We start from the raw sequence: 20,391 nt of genomic DNA, 5'->3' as shown, positions 1-20,391 counted from the left end.
AAGGAAACTGGTCTGCAGGACATTGCGATCCATTTAGGAAGGGAATTGCTCAGTCGGTCACATACAGATTTGCGTTTCAGTTTTTGCTCCAATGTGATTTGAAGATGACGTTGACCGCTGGAGTTGGTATCACGGGACGTGCTAGATCGTACCTCCGGATTAACGTTAACTCCTGGATGCTTTGCATTGATGTGGTACTTTAGAGTTGACGAACTCCGGTGATATGCAAATTCTTTGTTACAGACGACTTTATTTTTATCAACACTTCCATCAGGCCGTTTTATAAGTAAATGTTCCAATCAATGATCCAGGCAGTGCGTTCTCGTCTCCCTCCTTCATTTTACCGTCGAATGGTGGTGAACAGCTCAGGGTCAAAGTTCAATACGGAATGGATTAATCTGCATTATTTTTTTTTACGCGTAATTTTTTCTCAGATGAATTAATCGAAATTAACGCATTATTTTGACAGCCCTACTATATATATATCTTTTTTTACTCAATTCACCTGGGGTGTCTTGCCTCAATACAAACTGGTATTACTCGTTAGTGCTATTTGTATGATATTCAAGTTAAAATATTCTATAATGTTGATTAGAATCTCCTTTAAGTTTAACTCTTTCCCTGCCAGTGTTTTGATCATTTACACAAAAGTTTCATGGCCCCCAGAATATTTTGTTGTATGAATATCGGAACATGCAATATATCAAAAGAAATAACACAGCCTCTCTTTTTAAACAATAAAACCTGTTTTATTCTAGCTTCATGCATTCTTTTTTATCAACACGTGAATGTGGGTGAGTTTCAAATAAAGGCAACATTCCGAAAAATTCCGTCATTGGCGGGGAAAGAGTTAAAATAAATGCTCTATATGCAGTTTCTCGTTCTTTCACATTGTATTTTACACTCTATTATAACAGATTTCTTATTGTGTGTGAGGTTCGTTGTGTTAGTTAAGTGGCCTGACTTCTACTGGATAATCCAGCTAATGCTCAGCGCCTGCTGTTAGCTTTTAGCTTTTAACTGCATTTAACTCTTTAAACAAAGAGAATGAGCTTTAATATGCAGAGCTCTTTGTTCGCCCTGAAGGGCCAGGAAAAGCTTTCATCAAACGTTGACTGTAGCTTGAACCAATTGTGGGGAACTTAACAACAGTTTGTGATTGCTGCCGAAATCACATGCATTAGGAAAAGGTCACCGATGGCTTTCACATGCAGAGAAAACAGTTGAAATGACATTTAGGGATCCAGATGTTCTTTTATTAAATGCCAATTTCCTCAAACAGTCTGCAGAACAGCACTGAGCATGACTAGATATGAAATATATATGCTTTTCACAACCATTTCAAAGTTTATTTCTCAGCAAAAGCCTCTCACAGGCTTAATTTTTTATGGTTAATATATCATAACAAAGTAGTCATAACAAAAACAGAGATTACATCTCATGAATGTCTCAAACTGTGCTCAAACTTTTGCCAAGATTGATCTGATATTTGCTATCAAGGAATAATTAATGAAAATGTGCTATTTTCATTCATTTAACTTTTTAGTAGATTCTCCATGCAATGAAAAATTAAATAAAATAAAATTATTTTAGTTAATAAATAAATTAATAAATCACTTATTTGTATTATAATTATGCTGCCCTCACGTGCTCCATCAGAAATGTCCTACTTCCCACTTCTGAAGTCGTGATTACGAGCTTGTTGCATTCAAGTGCTTTGTTGTCAGAAAGAACAGGAATCATGGAGGACAGGACACCAAGTTTATTCTTGACTATTTCTTGAGGAAATCTTATTAAAGCCAAAATGATTTAGTGTCCCATTCATTGACAACCATATAAACATTCACCACATCATCTAGATAGCTAGCTTGCTGACAATTGTGACTGAAGCCTTGAAATTGTACTGTTTTTCCGGAAAATCAGTGTAATATATTTTATTTCAATATTTCTTGATTATTATTTAGAATTTTGAGGGGATTTTATGATATTATGCAATATTTATAAAATTTTTATAAGGTATTTCTTCATTAGATTTATTATTTTAATTATTTTTTAATTATATTTCAATAAATGCAATTTCTTGAAGTTAGGATTACAATCAGACATTAACATTTAGTTAGAAAGGGAACACATGGAAAGCATTTTTATTACTCAGTATTTGAATGACAATTAAAAAATTAACAAATTAACGAAGGGATAGCGATAATTCAAAACACTTAATACATTCAGTTTATTCAGTTTAATTCAGTAAATGCAGTCTTACTCTGATGCAGTTTTGACAGTTAATTTCTGTGTGTGTGTTGTTTGTATATATTTTTTTTCATTTATTGATTTTATTTCCCCTTTTTCTCAACATTTGCAGTCTTACCAGTTCTTTTTTTTCTCTCTCGCTCTCTCTGTCTCTCACTCTCTTTCTCTGTGTGTGTGTGTGTGTGTGTGTCTATTTTGCACTCAAAATGTTTTGGAGGTTAGCCCCTTCATTGCTGTGTGTGAATGTGAGAGAGAGAGACTCTTTTGTATTCTTTTTTTTTTTTGTCATTTATTGATTTTATTTCACATTCTCAACATTTGGAGTCTTACCAGTTCATTTCTCTCTCTCTCTCTCTCTCTCCCCCTTCATTACTGTGTGTGTGTTTTTGTATTTCCCATGATTTCCTATGTCTGTCCTTTTTGACCATGAAGGAGCCAAGTGTTTTTTCCCCCCGACCCTTTGACATATCCGAATCATGTCCATGATTTTTTTGTTCACATAGCTAATACGACAAAAGTCACCAAGTGTCATCCCATTCTGATGAAAAAAATAAATAAAAATAAAAATGTCAAAATGTAAAACCCCAGAGGGTTTTCTGTAGTCCTACACACTTTCTGAATGTCATATTTGACTATATTTATTTTGTTTAGTTTGTATAAGAAATATCTGAGACAAAGCTGATTTAAAAATCAAACATATTTAAGAATTTCATAAATTCTCAAAAGCAATACAAGTTATTATATTATATACATTGGTTATGCTGTTTTTTTATCTGGTGATGTTTTGTAACCTAAACTGGACTTTCAGTTGTATTTTCCCTGAATAAATATTGATTTAATTTAACAGTATAATTCACAAACTCTTTTAATTAGGGACTTGAGTGAGAATGTCATCCAGATGATACCAAGAAGAGCATTTAGAGGCGCCACCGACATCAAGAACTTGTGAGTTAAACTGCACACAACTTTAATTATCTACACTTTTCTTTTCATTTTCCCTATAAAATCATTTAAATGTACCCTTTCGATTATCAGAATGTTTTGTGTGTGTTTCTCTCAGACAGCTGGATAAGAACCACATCGGCTGCATCGAGGATGGAGCGTTTCGTGCCATGAGAGTCCTGGAGGTCCTGTATGTCATGAGCAGTTTCATTATAAAGCCGCTTTTTATTGTTTTTACAGATATACGTAGAGTGTGTATGGATTATATATAACCTCCTTTTTCTTTGGTTCTCCTCCATAGCACACTGAACAACAACAATATCACCACCATCCCCATTTCCAGCTTCAACCACATGCCCAAGTTACGGACCTTGTGAGTCCAGACCCTTTTATCCTCACATAGATGTTTAAATCAATTACTTGAGCATTTTCCCCGTCTTGTTTCGGCAGCCGTCTGCATTCAAACAGTCTGCGCTGTGACTGTCACCTGTCATGGCTGTCTCAGTGGCTCCGACAGAGACCAACGCTGGGACTTTACACACAATGCAGTTCACCACCCAACCTACACGGCCTCAACCTGGCCGAACTGCAGAAGAAGGATTTCACCTGCTCCGGTGAGTCTGGGCTCCTGTGACACAGGCTGGGTTAATGTTTATTAAAACATTTTTAAAACTAAACACTCTTAGTAAACTCAATATATTTTAATACATTTTATTAAAGTCTAAAAACTTTATTAGATTAACATTTAAAACTTTTTTTTTGCCTTTTTACTTTTTGATAAATAATATTATGGTCACATTAACAGTTTTTTGGAGACTTTTTATAATAACCTTCTTATTTATTTGCTACTTTTAGGAATTGTTGTTCCAGCCTCAGACTTTCAATCTTAGGTTATGAATATTAGTAAATTTTTACTACTATAACTTAGGGGTGGGAGAAAAGGTCGATGCATCGCGATTCGTTATCCAACGATTCAGAATCGATTCTCAAAAATTCAGAATCGATTCTGTGTTCCATTCAAATGGCCACTTCACCACTGTGCGCGCGGTCTCCGGCGAAACAGAAAAACCCGTTGATAGGCGAACATTCGTATGCTGGTGAATTGGCTTCGTTTAAGATAAAATGGACAAACTACGACCTGCTCAGGGGCGTCGCACCTGGGGGGACACTTTTCCCGGTGAGAGGGTTCAACACCCGCACGTTTTATGCAGTTTTTCCGCAGTTTTAACGCCTTACAGCAGTCGCTCTGTTTCTCTGGCCGCTGTGTCTGCACTCTAAAAAAATGCTTGGGTTGGGTTGAAAATGGACTAACCCAGCAATTCGGTTGTTTTAACCCAGCAATTGGGTTATTTTAACCCAGCAATTCGGTTGTTTTAAGCAAACATTTAACCCAACCGCTGGGTTACAACAACCCAATTGCTGGGTTAAAACAACCCAATTGCTGGGTTAGTCCATTTTCAATATTTTCCATTTTTTATTTTTAACCCAGCATTTTTTAGAGTGTGCGCTCGCTGCAGCTGCCTCCCCATTTCAAAAATGTATTTTGCCTATTAAATGCAAAGTTTTTAATTTCAAAAGCATTTCTAAATTAAGTTCATATTTCCAACAAACGAAATTCTGAGCCAAAATAACGAAGTGGTGCTCAAGTAGGCTATAAGGCGCTTTCCTTGCCATTAATGCTTAATAACACTCCTATGTCTCCGATGCGGTGGCCGGGACATAAACCTACCAACATCCGTGGCATAACTTTTTGAATGACTTATCGAATATTGCTGAACTATTGCACAATGTTTCAAACGAATGGAAAATTTTGAACAAAGACTTCGTTTTCGTGAGTGGTTCGTTAAATGTCTCTAACATGACTTTTGCAGCTTGGCAAGTTTTCCCGTGTGAGATGTTATGCGCACACACTGAATTTGGCTTCTCAGCGAGCACTAAATTTGTTTTTCTTCTGCATTAGCCTATGTTTTATATATTTTTTTGTGGCTCTAACCAAAGTAAACTTTTTTTTGCTTTAAAGAAACTGAAAAATTGTCACACTTGTAAATTGAGAACTGTTTATTCTTAATGATTGTTCTTTGCAATTGTATGGCTTACTATGTTTCATTAGAGCTTGAATATAACTTTGTTAATAAAATAAGAGTATTGAAAGAAATCTTCATAATCATTTTTAATATGGCAATACTGTCAAACAGATATTCTAACTATAAACAAAACACATATTAGCTCCAATTTTGGTTAAAATGTAAAGTTCATGTATTTGCACAGTAGGATAATTAGTTACCAAAAATGTATGTTAAGAATCGTTTTGGGAATCGGATCGTTACTCCCAGAATCGGAATCGGATCGAATTGTTAAGTGCCTTAAGATTCCCACCCCTACTATAACTTCAACAAAGTGCGAGGCAATCATAAACCATTTCAGTATTTATTATGTGAATTTTTTACTCAAATTTTGGCTATCCCATTTGTGGCATCATTTCCTCAACAATCATCAAATTTGCAATTTTCTCCAAAAAAAAAAAAAAATGTTAGTTGTTCACTTGTGAATATTTTTATTGTGCATTATTTCTGTAATTTTATATAAGAAATTCACCAAAAGTATTATGTAATTTTGTGTATTTTGAATAAATAAAATGCTAGCTTATGAAGTCAGCCATTTTATTCTAAAAATGTCATTTCTGATGGTACAAGTGAGGAAAAGGGAAGTTTAATCTCTAAAAAACACCAACAATGCCCAAAATTGCAGAAACACCCAGACTGATATCAAGCAAACCTTAAAGTGATCTGTTGTGTGTTCAAGACTAATATATATAATGTTTCCTTCTCTTCTCGAGGTGTTTTTGATTCTGGTCCCCAGCCCTGTGGCCTTGCGTCGGGTTCCTGTCCTCCGATGTGCACGTGCAATAACAATATCGTGGATTGTAGAGGAAAGGGTCTCACGGCGATTCCAGCCAACATGCCTGAGAGTATGACTGAGATGTGAGTGAATTATTTACTAAGAATATTTCAGATGTTTCTTAAGGAAAAAGATGAAGCCTGTTGGGCTTAAATGATGTAGGATGCATTGATTGAGATGCAGTAAAGTTATGAGCCGCGAGAGGCTGTGCAGAGAGGTCACTTAATTATGATAAAATCCAATATGTAATGCACTGCCTCAAGTGGCTTATTGCTTTTATTAAACAATGCTCACTAAACAATTACATTCACAACTACAGTTTTAAAAAGAATTTCAGCCAGCTTTCAGCTTATTTTTAAAAAGAGTGCTTATTACGGCATAGGGATGTCACAAGTACCGGTACTTCGGTACCAAGTCGGTACTGAAATTTTAAAAAATGTGACGATACCAGCATTTTTGTAGAACCGGTAGTACCAACTCCCAAGTGTATTCGGTACCCGCAGCTGCGTTCAGTAGTTTCTGTGTTTATCTAAGTGCAGGGCTCCAGACTGTAGCCGAATATATACTAGTGTCTGTGAATATTAAACTGCAAAATACTATTTAAATATTACTTCTGCCAATTTTTATGGTATTGTTACCGACTACTGGAATTTTGGTATCATCACATCCCTATTAAGGCAGTAATATACTATGAACTGAATGAAATATATTTGGACAGAATTGCATATGAATTGCTATAGAATGAATATGTATTATAGTTTAAGTTTATATTAAATACTATTAGCTGGACTTTAGAATCTTTTTTTAAGCACTCAAGTACATATTTATATGTAATTTCATAATTTTGCATTTAAATAAATATTTGTAATGATTAAGTTAAGTACATCATTTAGTACATTTATGCAAATGTATAATTTTAATTCATAATTTAGTACAACATAAAGCATGGGATGCAGTGGTGTAAAGCACGCCACCACTGGACTCTAGAGCTTCTCTGCTTCTCTGTCCGCTTCTCTGTCTGGCAATCCCATGGACGAGTCTGGGTTTGGCGGTTGCCAGGAGAATGGTACTTGCCTGACTGCACTGTGCCAAGTGTAGAGTTTAGTTGAGAGGGGATTATGGTGTGGGGTTGTTTTTCAGTGGGCATGGGCCCTTAGTTCCAGTGAAAATAACTCTTAATGCTTCAGCATACCAAGACAATTTGGACAATTTCATGCTCCCAACTTTGTGGGAAAAGTTTGGGGACGACCCCTTCCTGATCCAACATGACTGTGCACCAGTGCACAAAGCAAGGTCCATAAAGACATGGATGAGCGAGTTTGGTGTGGAGGAACTTGACTGGCCTGCACAGAGTCCTGACCTCAACCCGATAGAACACCTTTGGGATGAATTAGAGCTGAGACTGCGAGCCAGGCCTTCTCGTCCAACATCAGTGCCTGACCTCACAAATGCGCTTCTAGAAGAATGGTCAAAAATTCCCATAAACACACTCCTAAACCTTGTGGAAAGCCTTCCGACAAAGCCTCCGACAAAGCCTCGACAGTAGCCCTAAACAGACAAACTTGTCTATAGAGCGCTAGTCACTCTCTGCTGTCCAACACGACGACATCTTTGTCCTGTGTCGGCCACCGTAGCTTCTCTATGTGCTTCGAAAGGAAGGGGTGAGCGTTTGGTGATTGCAATTCACAACATCACCGCTAGATGCCGCTAAAATTCCCACACTGCACCTTTAAAATGGTTACATTAATCATGTTTGTTATATAATTTTTTATAGAAGTGAAAATCACTTTGATAAATAATGTAAACTTGACTGACAGTTAATTTCCATTTTAAATGAAATATGAAAGAACACAGTTAAAATTATAATCATGCACTTTATATGTGCTTAAGTATGTTATTCAAAAATATCAAAATATTAGATTAGTATCAAAACTATTAAATATTTGACATTATAACAAAGTTCACTTTTTAAAAGTGTACTTAAGTGTGTTAAAACGCCCTTTATTTCATTAATATATGATCGGCAACAGTTTTATAAAAAAATATACTTTTAAGGTTTGAAGTACACAACAAGCACACTTCTTTTTCACAAGGGTTAGTCTACCCTTGTGAAAAGAAGTGCTATTGTAGTGTACTTCAAAGCTTAAAAGTAGTATATATATTTTTTTATAAAACTGTTTGTATTAAGTTACTTTTCTAAGTAACACGATACAATATTGTGTTACTCCCTGACAAAAGTAAATAATTGCATTATTTGTGTTATGGAGAAGAGAGAGAATTCAGTACTTTAAAAATAAAAAATAAACCTGAAAAGTAATGTGGGTTACTTTACTAAAAAAAAGTAATCTGATTACATAATGCATGTTGCTTGTAACCCAAATACAGTAGGCTACGCTATTATAATTTAGAGCCAGAACAATTTAATTGAATTATGTGATTATATATATATATATATATATATAGTATTTCAAACTCATACATACATTTCCACTATGCAATATGTTAATGTGTCTTGACTTTCACATCTGGTGAGATTTAACCTTTCTTGACCCGCATGGGTGTCTCTGACCTTGACTAGTGCTAAAGGTCGTGCCCTTCACAGCACGCTGTCCCTGGTAATAAATCTGACCATCCAGCCTCTGCGTTCTCTTGACCAGTTCTCTGCGTTTCTCTCTTTCAGACGATTAGAGCAGAACGGTATAAAGTCTGTTCCTCCAGGAGCGTTCGCCTCCTACAAGAGACTGCGCAGAATGTGAGTGATCAGCGGTACAAACTGACTACAGTACGAACTTCATTACAGGTCACAGACAGTTACAGGGATCACATGTTTTTGTAAATGTAATACAATAATGGAATAAATTACTTCAGTTATGAAACAGAGGTTTGTTTTCCTCCATTAATTCTGTCTTTTATTCCACAGTGATTTGAGTAATAACCAAATATCTGAAATAGCCCCTGATGCGTTTCAAGGCTTGCGCTCACTCAACTCCCTGTAAGTGTACATTTATAATTCATTCACTTTTGTATCATGTCTGTTTTATGTATTTACATGCCTGATAATAGAGGAATGGAGAAGAAAATCATGTTAAAACAATTCAGTTAAAAAAAAAAACACTTACACATCATGTCATGAAATATCCATTTATTCTGACTTGAATGATTTTGAATGTAAATATAATTTCCACTTCCTCGTCTAGTGATGTGCTTCAAGCTCATGGATACTAATCATTCTCTCTGTTATAAACTGCAGTCTGACTAGTGCTTGTGTTCTTTCCAGCCTTAAGCTTGCGGTTGTCCAGCCTCTTCTTACAAAGCCTGGCTTAAATCCTGCAGATACAAATAATTATCGGCCAATATCTAAGCTTCCATTTTAATCTAAAATATTAGAGAAGATTGTATTTTGTCTGAAAAAATTTGGTTTTAGATCAACTTTTAGATTAGCTTTTATTAAAAACTGACTCTGGTAGCAGTGTTTCCTTAGTTCTGCTGGATCTTGATATGATTGGCCCCACCATCCTTATTGAACGTCTGAGTTGGTTCGTCTCATATCTTCAGAATAGAACAGTATCTGTTAGAATCATCATCAGTAGCTTCTGTTATCTGTTGGCGTCCCTCAATGGCATATTGCAATTCTAACGCAGAACGTTAGAACGTCAAATAGAACATTAGAATGTCAAATAGAATGTTAGAACGACCGATAGAATATTAGAGTGTCAAATAGAACATTAGAACAACAAATGTAATTTTAGAACAACATATAGAATGTTAAAACATCAAATAGAATATTAGAACATCAAATAGAACATTAGAACAACAAATAGAACATTAGAACAACAGATTGAACACTAGAGCGTCAAATAGAGCATGAGAAATACAAATAGAACATTAGAACGACAGATAGAACACTAGAGCGTCAAATAGAACATTAGAATGACAAATAGAACATTAGAACAACGGATCAAACACTTGAGCATCAAATAGAATGTTAGAATGACAGATAGAACATTAGAGTGTTAAATAGAACATTAGAACAACAAATATAATGTTAGAACGACAGATAGAACATCAAATAGAACATTAGAGCGTCAAATAAAACATTAGAACAACAGATGGAAGGTTAGAACATCAAATAGAATATTAGGACGTCAAATAGAATGTTGAAACGCATTTAGAACATTAGAATGTCAAATAGAATGTTAGAACGTCAAATAGAATATTAGAATGATATAAAGAATGTTAGAACGTCAAATAGAACGTTAGAATGACAGATAGAACATTAGAACGACAGAGAATGTTAGAACAACAGATAGAACATTAGAACGACATATAGAATGTTAGAACAACAGATAGAACGTTAGAACGACAGATAGAACATTAGAACGTCAAATAGAACATTAGAACGTCAGATAGAACTTTAGAACAACGGATAGAACGTTAGAACATCAAATAGAACATTAGAAAGACAGATAGAATGTTAGATAGAACGTTAGAACATCAAATAGAACATTAGAGCATCAAATAAAACATTAGAACATCAGATAGAAGGTTAGAACATCAAATAGAACATTAGAACGGCAGATAGAACGTTAGAACGTCAAATAGAACGTTACAATGACAGATAGAACTTTAGAACATCATATAGAATGTTAGGACGTCAAATAGAATGTTGAAACGCATATAGAACATTAGAATGTCAAATAGAATGTTAGAACGTCAAATAGAATATTAGAATTACATAAAGAATGTTAGAACGCCAAATAGAATGTTAGAATGACAGATATTACATTAGAACGACAGATAGAATGTTAGAACAACAGATAGAAAATTAGAACGACAGATAGAATGTTAGAACAACAGATAGAACGTTAGAATGACAGATAGAACATTAGAACGTCAAATAGAACGTTAGAACGTCCGATAGAACGTTAGAGCGGCGGATAGAACGTTAGAACATCAAATAGAACATTAGAATGACAGATGGAACATTAGAACATCAGATAGAACGTTAGAACAACAGAGAACGTTAGAACATCAGATAGAATGTTAGAACGTCAGATAGAACATTAAAACGTCAGATAGAACGTTAGAGCGACAGATAGAACGTTAGAATGACAGATAGAATGTTAGAACAACAGATAGAACGTTAGAACGACAGATAGAACGTTAGAACGACAGATAGAACGTTAGAACGACAGATAGAACTTTAGAACGACAGATAGAATGTTAGAATGACAGAGAACGTTAGAACATCAAATAGAACGTTAGAACGACAGATAGAACATTAGAACGACATATAGAACTTTAGAACAACAGATAGAGCGTTAGAACGACATATAGAACGTTAGAACATCAAATAGAATGTTAGAACGACAGACAGAACGTTAGAACATCAAATAGAACGTTAGAACGACAGATAGAACATTAGAACGACATATAGAACGTTAGAACGACAGATAGAACTTTAGAACAACAGATAGAACGTTAGAACGACAGATAGAACGTTAGAACATCAAATAGAACGTTAGAACGACAGACAGAACGTTAGAACATAAAATAGAACGTTAGAACGACAGATAGAACGACAGATAGAATGTTAGAATGACAGAGAACGTTAGAACATCAAATAGAACGTTAGATTGACAGAATGTTAGAACGGCAGATAGAATGTTAGAACATTTGGGGCCAGATTTACTAACCACTTGCGCCAGCGCAAAACCTATTTTGGCATTAAAAACTACTGTTGGGAAAAAAATTAATTAAACTGTTCACTTTTTGAATGTCTAAAAGACAGTAAAATGCTGGATGAATAATATAATTTTCCAGTTAAATTAGAAAAAGACAAAAATTATAAATTTTGGTCCTAGTCGCTGTGCAATAATGTGGCAATGAGTCCAGGTCCTATGTCAAGAATCTGGGGTTTATTTTTGACAGAGTTTAGGTTTGATGGTCAAATCACTTCAGTTGTGAGGAATAGTGTGATATATTGCTTCTGTTGGGCAACAGTTCTTCTGACCCTAACAGATGGAGTGTGTAGCTTTCATTTCTTAATCAACACTGACTACAATACGAGATTCACACTGAGGTGGCTACAGCGTTTGGAGCAGCTGTGTGTTTTCTCCACAGAAGTTTAATTTTTAACCACGGCAAACCTTTATAAACTGGCAGCAACACCTATAAGAATACATAATTTCATGCATTAATAATTAAAATTACAATAAACAAATGTTCTTCCATGTAATATAGTTCATTATCCTGCCTGTATGCTACGCTACACTTCACACATGAATATAAAATTACAGTTATGATCCCAAAAGCTAATTTCCACCATTATTTGCTAAATTAATTGGCTCGGCTCTGCTTACATGATTGTTTCGAGAATTACATATCCATTTATTCACATCTGTAAAAAAACAGCCTTCTCTGTGTGTACATTATACAGCATTTATGTTTATAATCATTTCATCTGCATACGACTGCTGTGTGTATTTCCAGCATGTTCACGCGTGCGAGCTTATTAGTTGTGTTGAATTATGCATCATGTTGCACGAAGAGCCCTTTGTAAGCGTGTTATGGGAACATCTCACCAGGGGTCTGATGTAGAGACTGTGCGCTGCGTGTAAATATATGAACGTTTGGCTAGCCTCCAGCATATATGCCTTATATGATTCCACAGCTCAGCGGGAGACAGGCTCTGAATGTGTCTGCCATGCTCACTGAGATTTTACTAAGCGATTAACCTAACTTAAACTTTAACTAACTTTGCTCAAATGGCCAATCAAATCTCATCGACTTGCGTTTAGTCATTTAGATCCAGTTAGTCCAATTTATTTCTTCTAATTGGCTCTTCCAAACAGTTCATTTCAGTGAACGGTTCAAAAAAGGATTTAGCAGTTACTACATTACTCGGATTCATCTATGAATCGGGTATTACTTACATCATATCTAAAACTAGGCACAGATTGTTAACATTTATTTATTTCCATATTTAAGTAAGTAAGTAGCAATATATCGTTCTATTGAGTTAGACGTTTTCAATGAATCATTTTAACTGGTTCACAACTCACTCTGACTGAACCTCTTTCGGTGAGTTGACAATCTGACTCATGATGATGTCTAAAGGATTTGTTTGTTTGCTTTTTTCATTGTTTTGTTTATTTCATTAAAAATATCGGATTCATTAGAATCATTTTTTCGTGAATTAGACATAACTTATACAGGCAGTGCAGAATTATTAGGCACGTTGATTTTCTGATCATATTTTTTTTCCAGGCACATTTGACCAATTCCAAACCACAGTAATCCTAATAACTACTATTGATTTAGTATTTAATAATGTATAAGTGATATATAATTGTTCATGAAGGCTGGAAATGAAAATCACCTTATATTCAGGTGTGCAGAATTATTAGGCATGTTTTCTTTTACAGATAAATTGAGCCAAAAAAGAGATTTAACTCAGACTGAAAAGTCAAAAAGTATTAAATGCCCATGAGAAGGATGCAATACTAATGCAATACTAGACATTGCAGTTAAGGCGTGACCATTGGACAGTGAAATGCTCGTTGGGTCAGCAGGATCTGACAAAAACAGGTGGTGAAGAAAAGACACCTGTTAACTGCAAAAGAATTAAGAATTAAGGTGAAGAATTAAGGGTGAAACCATCAGGAACCCTTTAGTCTCCAGCGCCACCATTTTCCAAAGCTGCAACCTACCTGGAGTCTCCAGAAGTGCAAGGTGTCAGGATCTCAGAGACTTCAGTTAGGAAAAGAATCCTAAAAAATGACCCCCACTAGATAAGAATCACAAGCTGAAGTGTTGTAAAATACATGAAGAAGGTTTTTTTATAGGCTTTATGGACAGATAGGTTGAGAGTGACTCTTGAAGGACCAGCACCACATCCTCTAGTACCACTGTTTGAAGAATTCATCTTCCAGAATCTGGCAGTACGTTTTGGGAGTTCATTTTAGTCCATCCTGAAGTCCGTTTTGCAGAGATGGACTAAAAATGAACTCCCAAAACGTACTGCCAGATTCTGGAAGATGAATTCTTCAAACAGTGCTACTAGAGGATGTGGTGCTGGTCCTTCAAGAGTCACTCTCAACATATAAAACCTATAAAGCCTATAAAAAAGCAGGCTTCATGTATTTTACAACACTTCAGCTTATGATTCTTATCTAGTGGGGGTCATTTTTTAGGATTCTTTACCTAACTGAAGTCTCTGAGATCCTGACACCTTGCACTTCTGGAGACTCCAGGTAGGTTGCAGCTCTGGAAAATGGTGGCGCTGGAGACTAAAGGGTTCCTGATGGTTTCACCCTTAATTCTTCACCTTAATTCTTAATTCTTTTGCAGTTAACAGGTGTCTTTTCTCCGCCACATGTTTTTGTCTGACCCTGCTGACCCAACGAGCATTTCACTGTCCAATGGTCACGCCTTAACTGCAATGTCTAGTATTGCATTAGTATTGCATCCTTCTCATGGGCATTTAATAATTTTTGACTTTTCAGTCTGAGTTAAATCTCTTTTTTGGCTCAATTTATCTGTAAAAGAAAACATGCCTAATAATTCTGCACACCTGAATATAAGGTGTTTTTCATTTCCAGCCTTCATGAACAATTATATATCACTTATACATTATTAAATACTAAATTAATAGTAGTTATTAGGATTACTGTGGTTTGGAATTGGTCAAATGTGCCTGGAAAAAAAATATGATCAGAAAATCAACGTGCCTAATAATTCTGCACTCCCTGTATTGAAGGGAGTCATAAGCCGTTTTTCCACCATCGGGCCGAATGGTCCATCCATCCATTTATCCATCATCCATCCATCCATCCATCCATCCATCCATCCATCCATCCATCCATCCATCCATCCACCCATTTAACCATCCATCCATCCACCCATTTATCCACCCATTCATCCATCCACCCATTTATCCACCCATTCATCCATCCATCCATCTACCATCCATCCATCCAACCATTTATCCTTCCACCCATTCATCCATCCATCCATCTACCATCCATCTACTCATTCATCCATCCATCCACCCATTTATCCATCCATCCACCCATTCATCCATCCATCCATCATCCATCCATCCATCATCCATCCACCCATCCATTAATCCATTTATCCATCCACCCATTCATCCATCACCCATCCATCCATCTACCATCTACCATTAAAAAGATTCGATACATTAGAATGATTCAGTCATGGATCTGAAGTTACTTATACTGAAGGAGGAAGTCATATCTAGAGACCAGAATATCACCGAGACTCTTTTGACTTTGCAGACCTTTTGTGCTTGTGGCAGTTTTTTAATGTATGTATAATCTTGTGTCTGAATGGTTAATTTTTATGAAATCCACATGCTTGCCCAACCCTGCAGACTTGGTACAAATGAAGCAGTTTATCAGCACCATTGTAACTCATGTTCGTGTTTTGTTTGGCAGGGTTCTTTATGGAAATAAGATTACAGATCTGCCTCGGGGAGTTTTTGACGGATTGAGTGCATTAGAGTTACTGTAAGTACTGAACAGCGTGATGTAGATCACCTCTGATGCTTATGTCAATGCAAAATTACCACCCACATGAAAAATGTCACGACGTCGCTGCTTAATGGTCCGTGAATGAGGTAGCACACTGAAACAGCTTCATCCAGACAGTCATTGTAATATTTGAGGTGTCTGTCTTTCTTTTTTTCTTTCAGACTATTAAATGCTAATAAAATCCACTGTGTCCGTGTCAACGTCTTCCAGGACCTTGAGAACTTATCTCTATTGTCCCTGTACGACAATAAGATCCAGACTCTAGCCAAAGGCACATTTACTCCGCTGAAATCCATCCAGACTCTGTAAGAGACTTTATATAATGAACACTGAATTAGGCACATACTGTATAATCAGCTTTATTGTTCGCTTTCTTTTCAGTCATTTAGCTCAGAACCCGTTCGTCTGCGACTGTGGTTTGAAGTGGCTGGCGGACTTCTTGCGGTCCAATCCGATCGAGACCAGCGGCGCGCGATGCTCCAGTCCTCGCCGGCTCGCCAACAAACGCATCAGTCAGATCAAGAGCAAGAAGTTCCGCTGTTCAGGTACAATACACAAACACACTGTTTTACAGATAAATGATTTATGAATCATTATGCACAATTACATTTATAACTAATAATTCATTTTAAAGTATGCACATAACCTTTAATTGGAAATGCTGGAGCCGGGATCTCCAAAAGGGGCGGGACACACAGTAGAAGTGTTTTGTTCCTAAATAAATCAGTGTTTTTGAATAAATAATTGTATAAACTCATATGGACAGTCAGTGGCTTAATTTCTGAATGAGTCAGTGTTGTTGAACAAATCAGTTGAGTGAATGATTCAGTGATCTACTCATCTACTCACGATTGTCCCTTGTTTTTGACCTGAATGAATCAGTGTTTTTGAACAAACCAGTTGAAAAAATCATTAACCGATTCAATCATAGACAGTCACTGGTTTCATTCCTGAATGAATCAGTGTTATTGAACAGATTGGTTGAGTGAACGATTTAATAATTCGCTAATAAAGACAGACACTTGTTTCGTTCCTGAATGAATCAGTGTTTTTGAACAAGTTATTTAACCCCTAGAAGTCTGCACAGTTTTGGGGCCCTTTAGAAGTTTTGACATGCTCTGACATTCGTGCTTTTTTTCAGTTGCTTATAAGCATATTAATGACAAAAGTGTCATTGCTCTGTATTCAGCACAAACTGGGCTACCATAATATGTGAGCAACATGTATGTACATTTATGTATGTATGTACATGCTTGTATTTTTGAGAGAGTAACGTTTATGTGAAAAAAACAAGTCCACAAAACAACGGACATAAACACAATAGATATGTGTCTACAAGACTTTTGACTAATGGGTGTTGTTGCCTAGAGTTTTTGCTTCAAACTGATGTGAGAATCATTGTGCCTGCTCATTCACATAGAACAATATATTGATTAATATTTTGTAAGACACTTTTTCTTTACAAAGCCCATATGCGAAGAGGCGTGAACGGTCATGAATAATGCTGTGATTTACACCTGTGGAGACAATAGAACTGAATGAGCTGCATAATGAATGAGCCTTCGAGTCAGGTATGTGACTGAGGGAGCTAAGGAACAGGACAAAATAAATATATTTTGTTGTAGTTTATTTAAAATATAGTTAACAATATAAAGTGAGAGCCAAAGGCACATTACAAAGGCCTATTATATTTTAAATTATCAAAAGATTTCTCATGTCTCATGCTAAAAAAACTGTAATATTGTGACATTGAACACAATTCAGTATTCAGTAAGTACAAATAACTGAATAATTGGTCATGATGAATGTTATAAGTAAAATATTTGTGATTTAAAACAACATAATGCAATGCAATTATGATTTCAAAGAGCGTAGTGTGAATTCAGGTTTATTTTCCCAGTCATTTCAATGGCAAACATTTTCTGAATTATTCGATTTTGTAAACTATCTGAAACACACAGTACTCAAATATTCGGTTCATTTATGAGAATGCGCCGTGCAATGCATGATTGCGCTGGCGTCTATTATAGGCTATTGTCTGCTATATTTGCTTCTTATTTATGAAATCCAGGCAATTGGCTGATGAAACATTGATTAATATTTAGATACAATTTATACAAAATGAAATTCACTTTAAAGAAAGGCTTTCTACAAAACAAAACTTAATGAAGTGGTCAAAATCATTTCTGACAAACTCCATGTCTTCTGACATATTGCGCATCTTATGATGTGTCCTTTCTTACTCGTGCTGTTCACTTTTCACAATCAACATAACTTACATTTAAAAAATAACAGGCTATAAAATTTAAACATCAATATAAAAACAAAATACGTTTTAATGGCTACAATAAGTAGCCTATTGTATGCAAAACTATAGCAACTGAGCAGAAATGTGCGATCAAAAGCTTTATTGATGTGACACTAGGCTATTTTACAGTAAACACTTCATAATCTGTCCAAAACAGGCCAAAGAAATCTTGTCTAAACAGTCTTACGTCTATGACATTTTCTGTTGCAGCAGGATTCATATTTAAAAGTGTTTTTTTTTAGGTTTAATATTTTAATATTCACAGACACTTACAGAATAAACTTACCTCACAATCATCGGCTGGATCCGTTGCTCTTAGAAATAAATTATACCAGGATTATTCCTCACTGCGTCTCCAAACGATGTAAAGTAGGCCTACATGCATCATATGACTCTCATGGATTGCTTCAGTATTTGAATCTTAAAAGAATGCGCGCTCCGTGGGCGTGGCCACATTAGCGGATAATGAAGAAGCTGGTGAATGACTGACATCTCTCTTTTCAAACAGATTACATAAATACAGAATATTTGTTTTCGATTTGATTTGCATTTTTTAAAACCTGACATTTCAACATTTCTTTAGACATATGTCTCATATTTGTGTGACAAGTATTCACTAAGTTACAGTTCATTTTCTGAAGAGTATCAGAATGGACTTCTTGACAGGGAGGCTGCAGATCGCGCATCATGTTTTCTTTATTTTGCAAAAAGCACAACATTTAGTTTTTTTTGTGGGTGTACAAAAATAAAAGTAGAAACTTAACAGATTATAATGATGTATAACACTTGCCTGAATGACTAAAATCGTATTTTGAGTCTCTTTCGCACTGATAAGAAAAACATTGGGGCGGTCGCGCCGGCGCAATCTTCTTCCTGAATAAATGTTTTTGAATGAATCAGTTAAATTAATGTTTAATTAACTCAGACATAGCCAGTCACTGTTTAGTTCTTGAATGTTTCAATGTTTTTGAACAAATTGGTTGACTGAATGATTTAATGGTTCCATAATAAAGACAGACACTTGTTTTGTTCCTGAATGAATACAAATCAGTTGAATGAATAATTCAATGACACACTCTTATAGACTGTCACTCGTTTTGTTCTTGAATGAGTCAGTGATTTTGAACAAGTTATTTAAATGAATGATTCAGTGAATCACATGTATAGACAGTCACTTATTAAATTCCTGAATGAATCAGTGTTTAAGAACAAATCAGTTGAATGAGTGATTCAATGGTTCATTCGTATAGACAGTCACTCGTTTTATTCCTGAATGAATCAGTATGGTTGAACAAATTGATTGAGTGAATGATTCAATGATTTGCTTATAAAGACTTGTTCCTGAAGGAATGTTTTTGAATGAATCAGTTGAATGAACGATTCATTGATTTTTGCTGCCACCTTCTGGCATAAAAATGTAACCTGCAGAAAGTGTGACTGAGCAGATTTAAGTGTAAAAGCCAGTATATTAGAGAAGATCTTTGGGAGCTGTCCAGCTTTAGATCTATGTGTGTGCTGGCTGCATTTTTATCTATGCTTTCATAGCAGCATTATTTAAAACCTGACATTTCAACATTTCTTTAGACATATGTCTCATATTTGTGTGACAAGTATTCACTAAGTTACAGTTCATTTTCTTAAGAGTATCAGAATGGACTTCTTTGACAGGGAGGCTGCAGATCGCGCATCATGTTTTCTTTATTTTGCAAAAAGCACAACATTTAGTTTTTTTTGTGAGTGTACAAAAATAAAAGTAGAAACTTAACAGATTATAATGATGTATAACACTTGCCTGAATGACTAAAATCGACAGAGTATTTTGAGTCTCTTTCGCACTGATAAGAAAAACATTGAGGCGGTCGCGCCGGCGCGATCTTCTTCTGATTCATTGACTTTTGCTGCCACCTTCTGGCATAAAGATGTAACCTGCAGAAAGAGTGACTGAGCAGATTTAAGTGTAAATGCCAGTATATTAGAGAAGATCTTTGGGAGCTGTCCAGCTTTAGGTCTCAGATCTATGTGTGTGCTGGCTGCATTTTTATCTATGCTTTCATAGCAGCTGTATTTTCTGTTTTCTTGCATGTGTTGCCATAGCAGCCAAGGAACAGTACCACATCCCAGGTAAGTTGTTTCTGTCTGTTAATGATCTCTTTTAGACCAAAAACCTGCCTTTATATATACGACTAGAAGTATTAAATGTGACACAAACTGAATAATGGCCCGTTCTTACTCTACTGTAAATAATGGTTCTCTGAAAGCATCTTTATATTTGTCTCAGGTGCAGAGGACACACGTTTGAATAAAGACTGCAACAGCAAGCCTGTATGTCCACCCAAATGCCGCTGTGAAGCGACTGTGGTAGACTGCTCGAATTTACGCCTAACCAAGTTCCCAGAGCACCTTCCACTTTCTACTACTGAACTGTAAGAGAATACA

General features: G+C 35.8%; 1 protein-coding gene across 1 annotated transcript in view; it reads left to right on the top strand.

Annotated features, from left to right (window-relative positions):
* Positions 1–20,391, top strand: part of slit1b (slit homolog 1b) — a gene marked incomplete at its 5' end in the record, with an annotated part of 72,848 nt that overhangs the window by 21,127 nt on the left and 31,330 nt on the right. The window contains 12 exons of the mRNA XM_079807599.1: positions 3,124–3,195; positions 3,311–3,382; positions 3,494–3,565; positions 3,643–3,806; positions 6,029–6,173; positions 8,771–8,842; positions 9,011–9,082; positions 15,552–15,623; positions 15,809–15,952; positions 16,029–16,192; positions 20,050–20,076; positions 20,234–20,378. Of these exons, the coding sequence (XP_079663725.1) occupies positions 3,124–3,195; positions 3,311–3,382; positions 3,494–3,565; positions 3,643–3,806; positions 6,029–6,173; positions 8,771–8,842; positions 9,011–9,082; positions 15,552–15,623; positions 15,809–15,952; positions 16,029–16,192; positions 20,050–20,076; positions 20,234–20,378 (1,221 nt within the window). The remainder of the gene's footprint in view (positions 1–3,123; positions 3,196–3,310; positions 3,383–3,493; positions 3,566–3,642; positions 3,807–6,028; positions 6,174–8,770; positions 8,843–9,010; positions 9,083–15,551; positions 15,624–15,808; positions 15,953–16,028; positions 16,193–20,049; positions 20,077–20,233; positions 20,379–20,391) is intronic.

This window comes from Gobio gobio (genome assembly GCF_949357685.1).
Source record: "Gobio gobio genome assembly, chromosome: 24".
Taxonomy (NCBI): domain Eukaryota; kingdom Metazoa; phylum Chordata; class Actinopteri; order Cypriniformes; family Gobionidae; genus Gobio; species Gobio gobio.
This window is presented reverse-complemented; position numbering and strand designations above follow the sequence as displayed.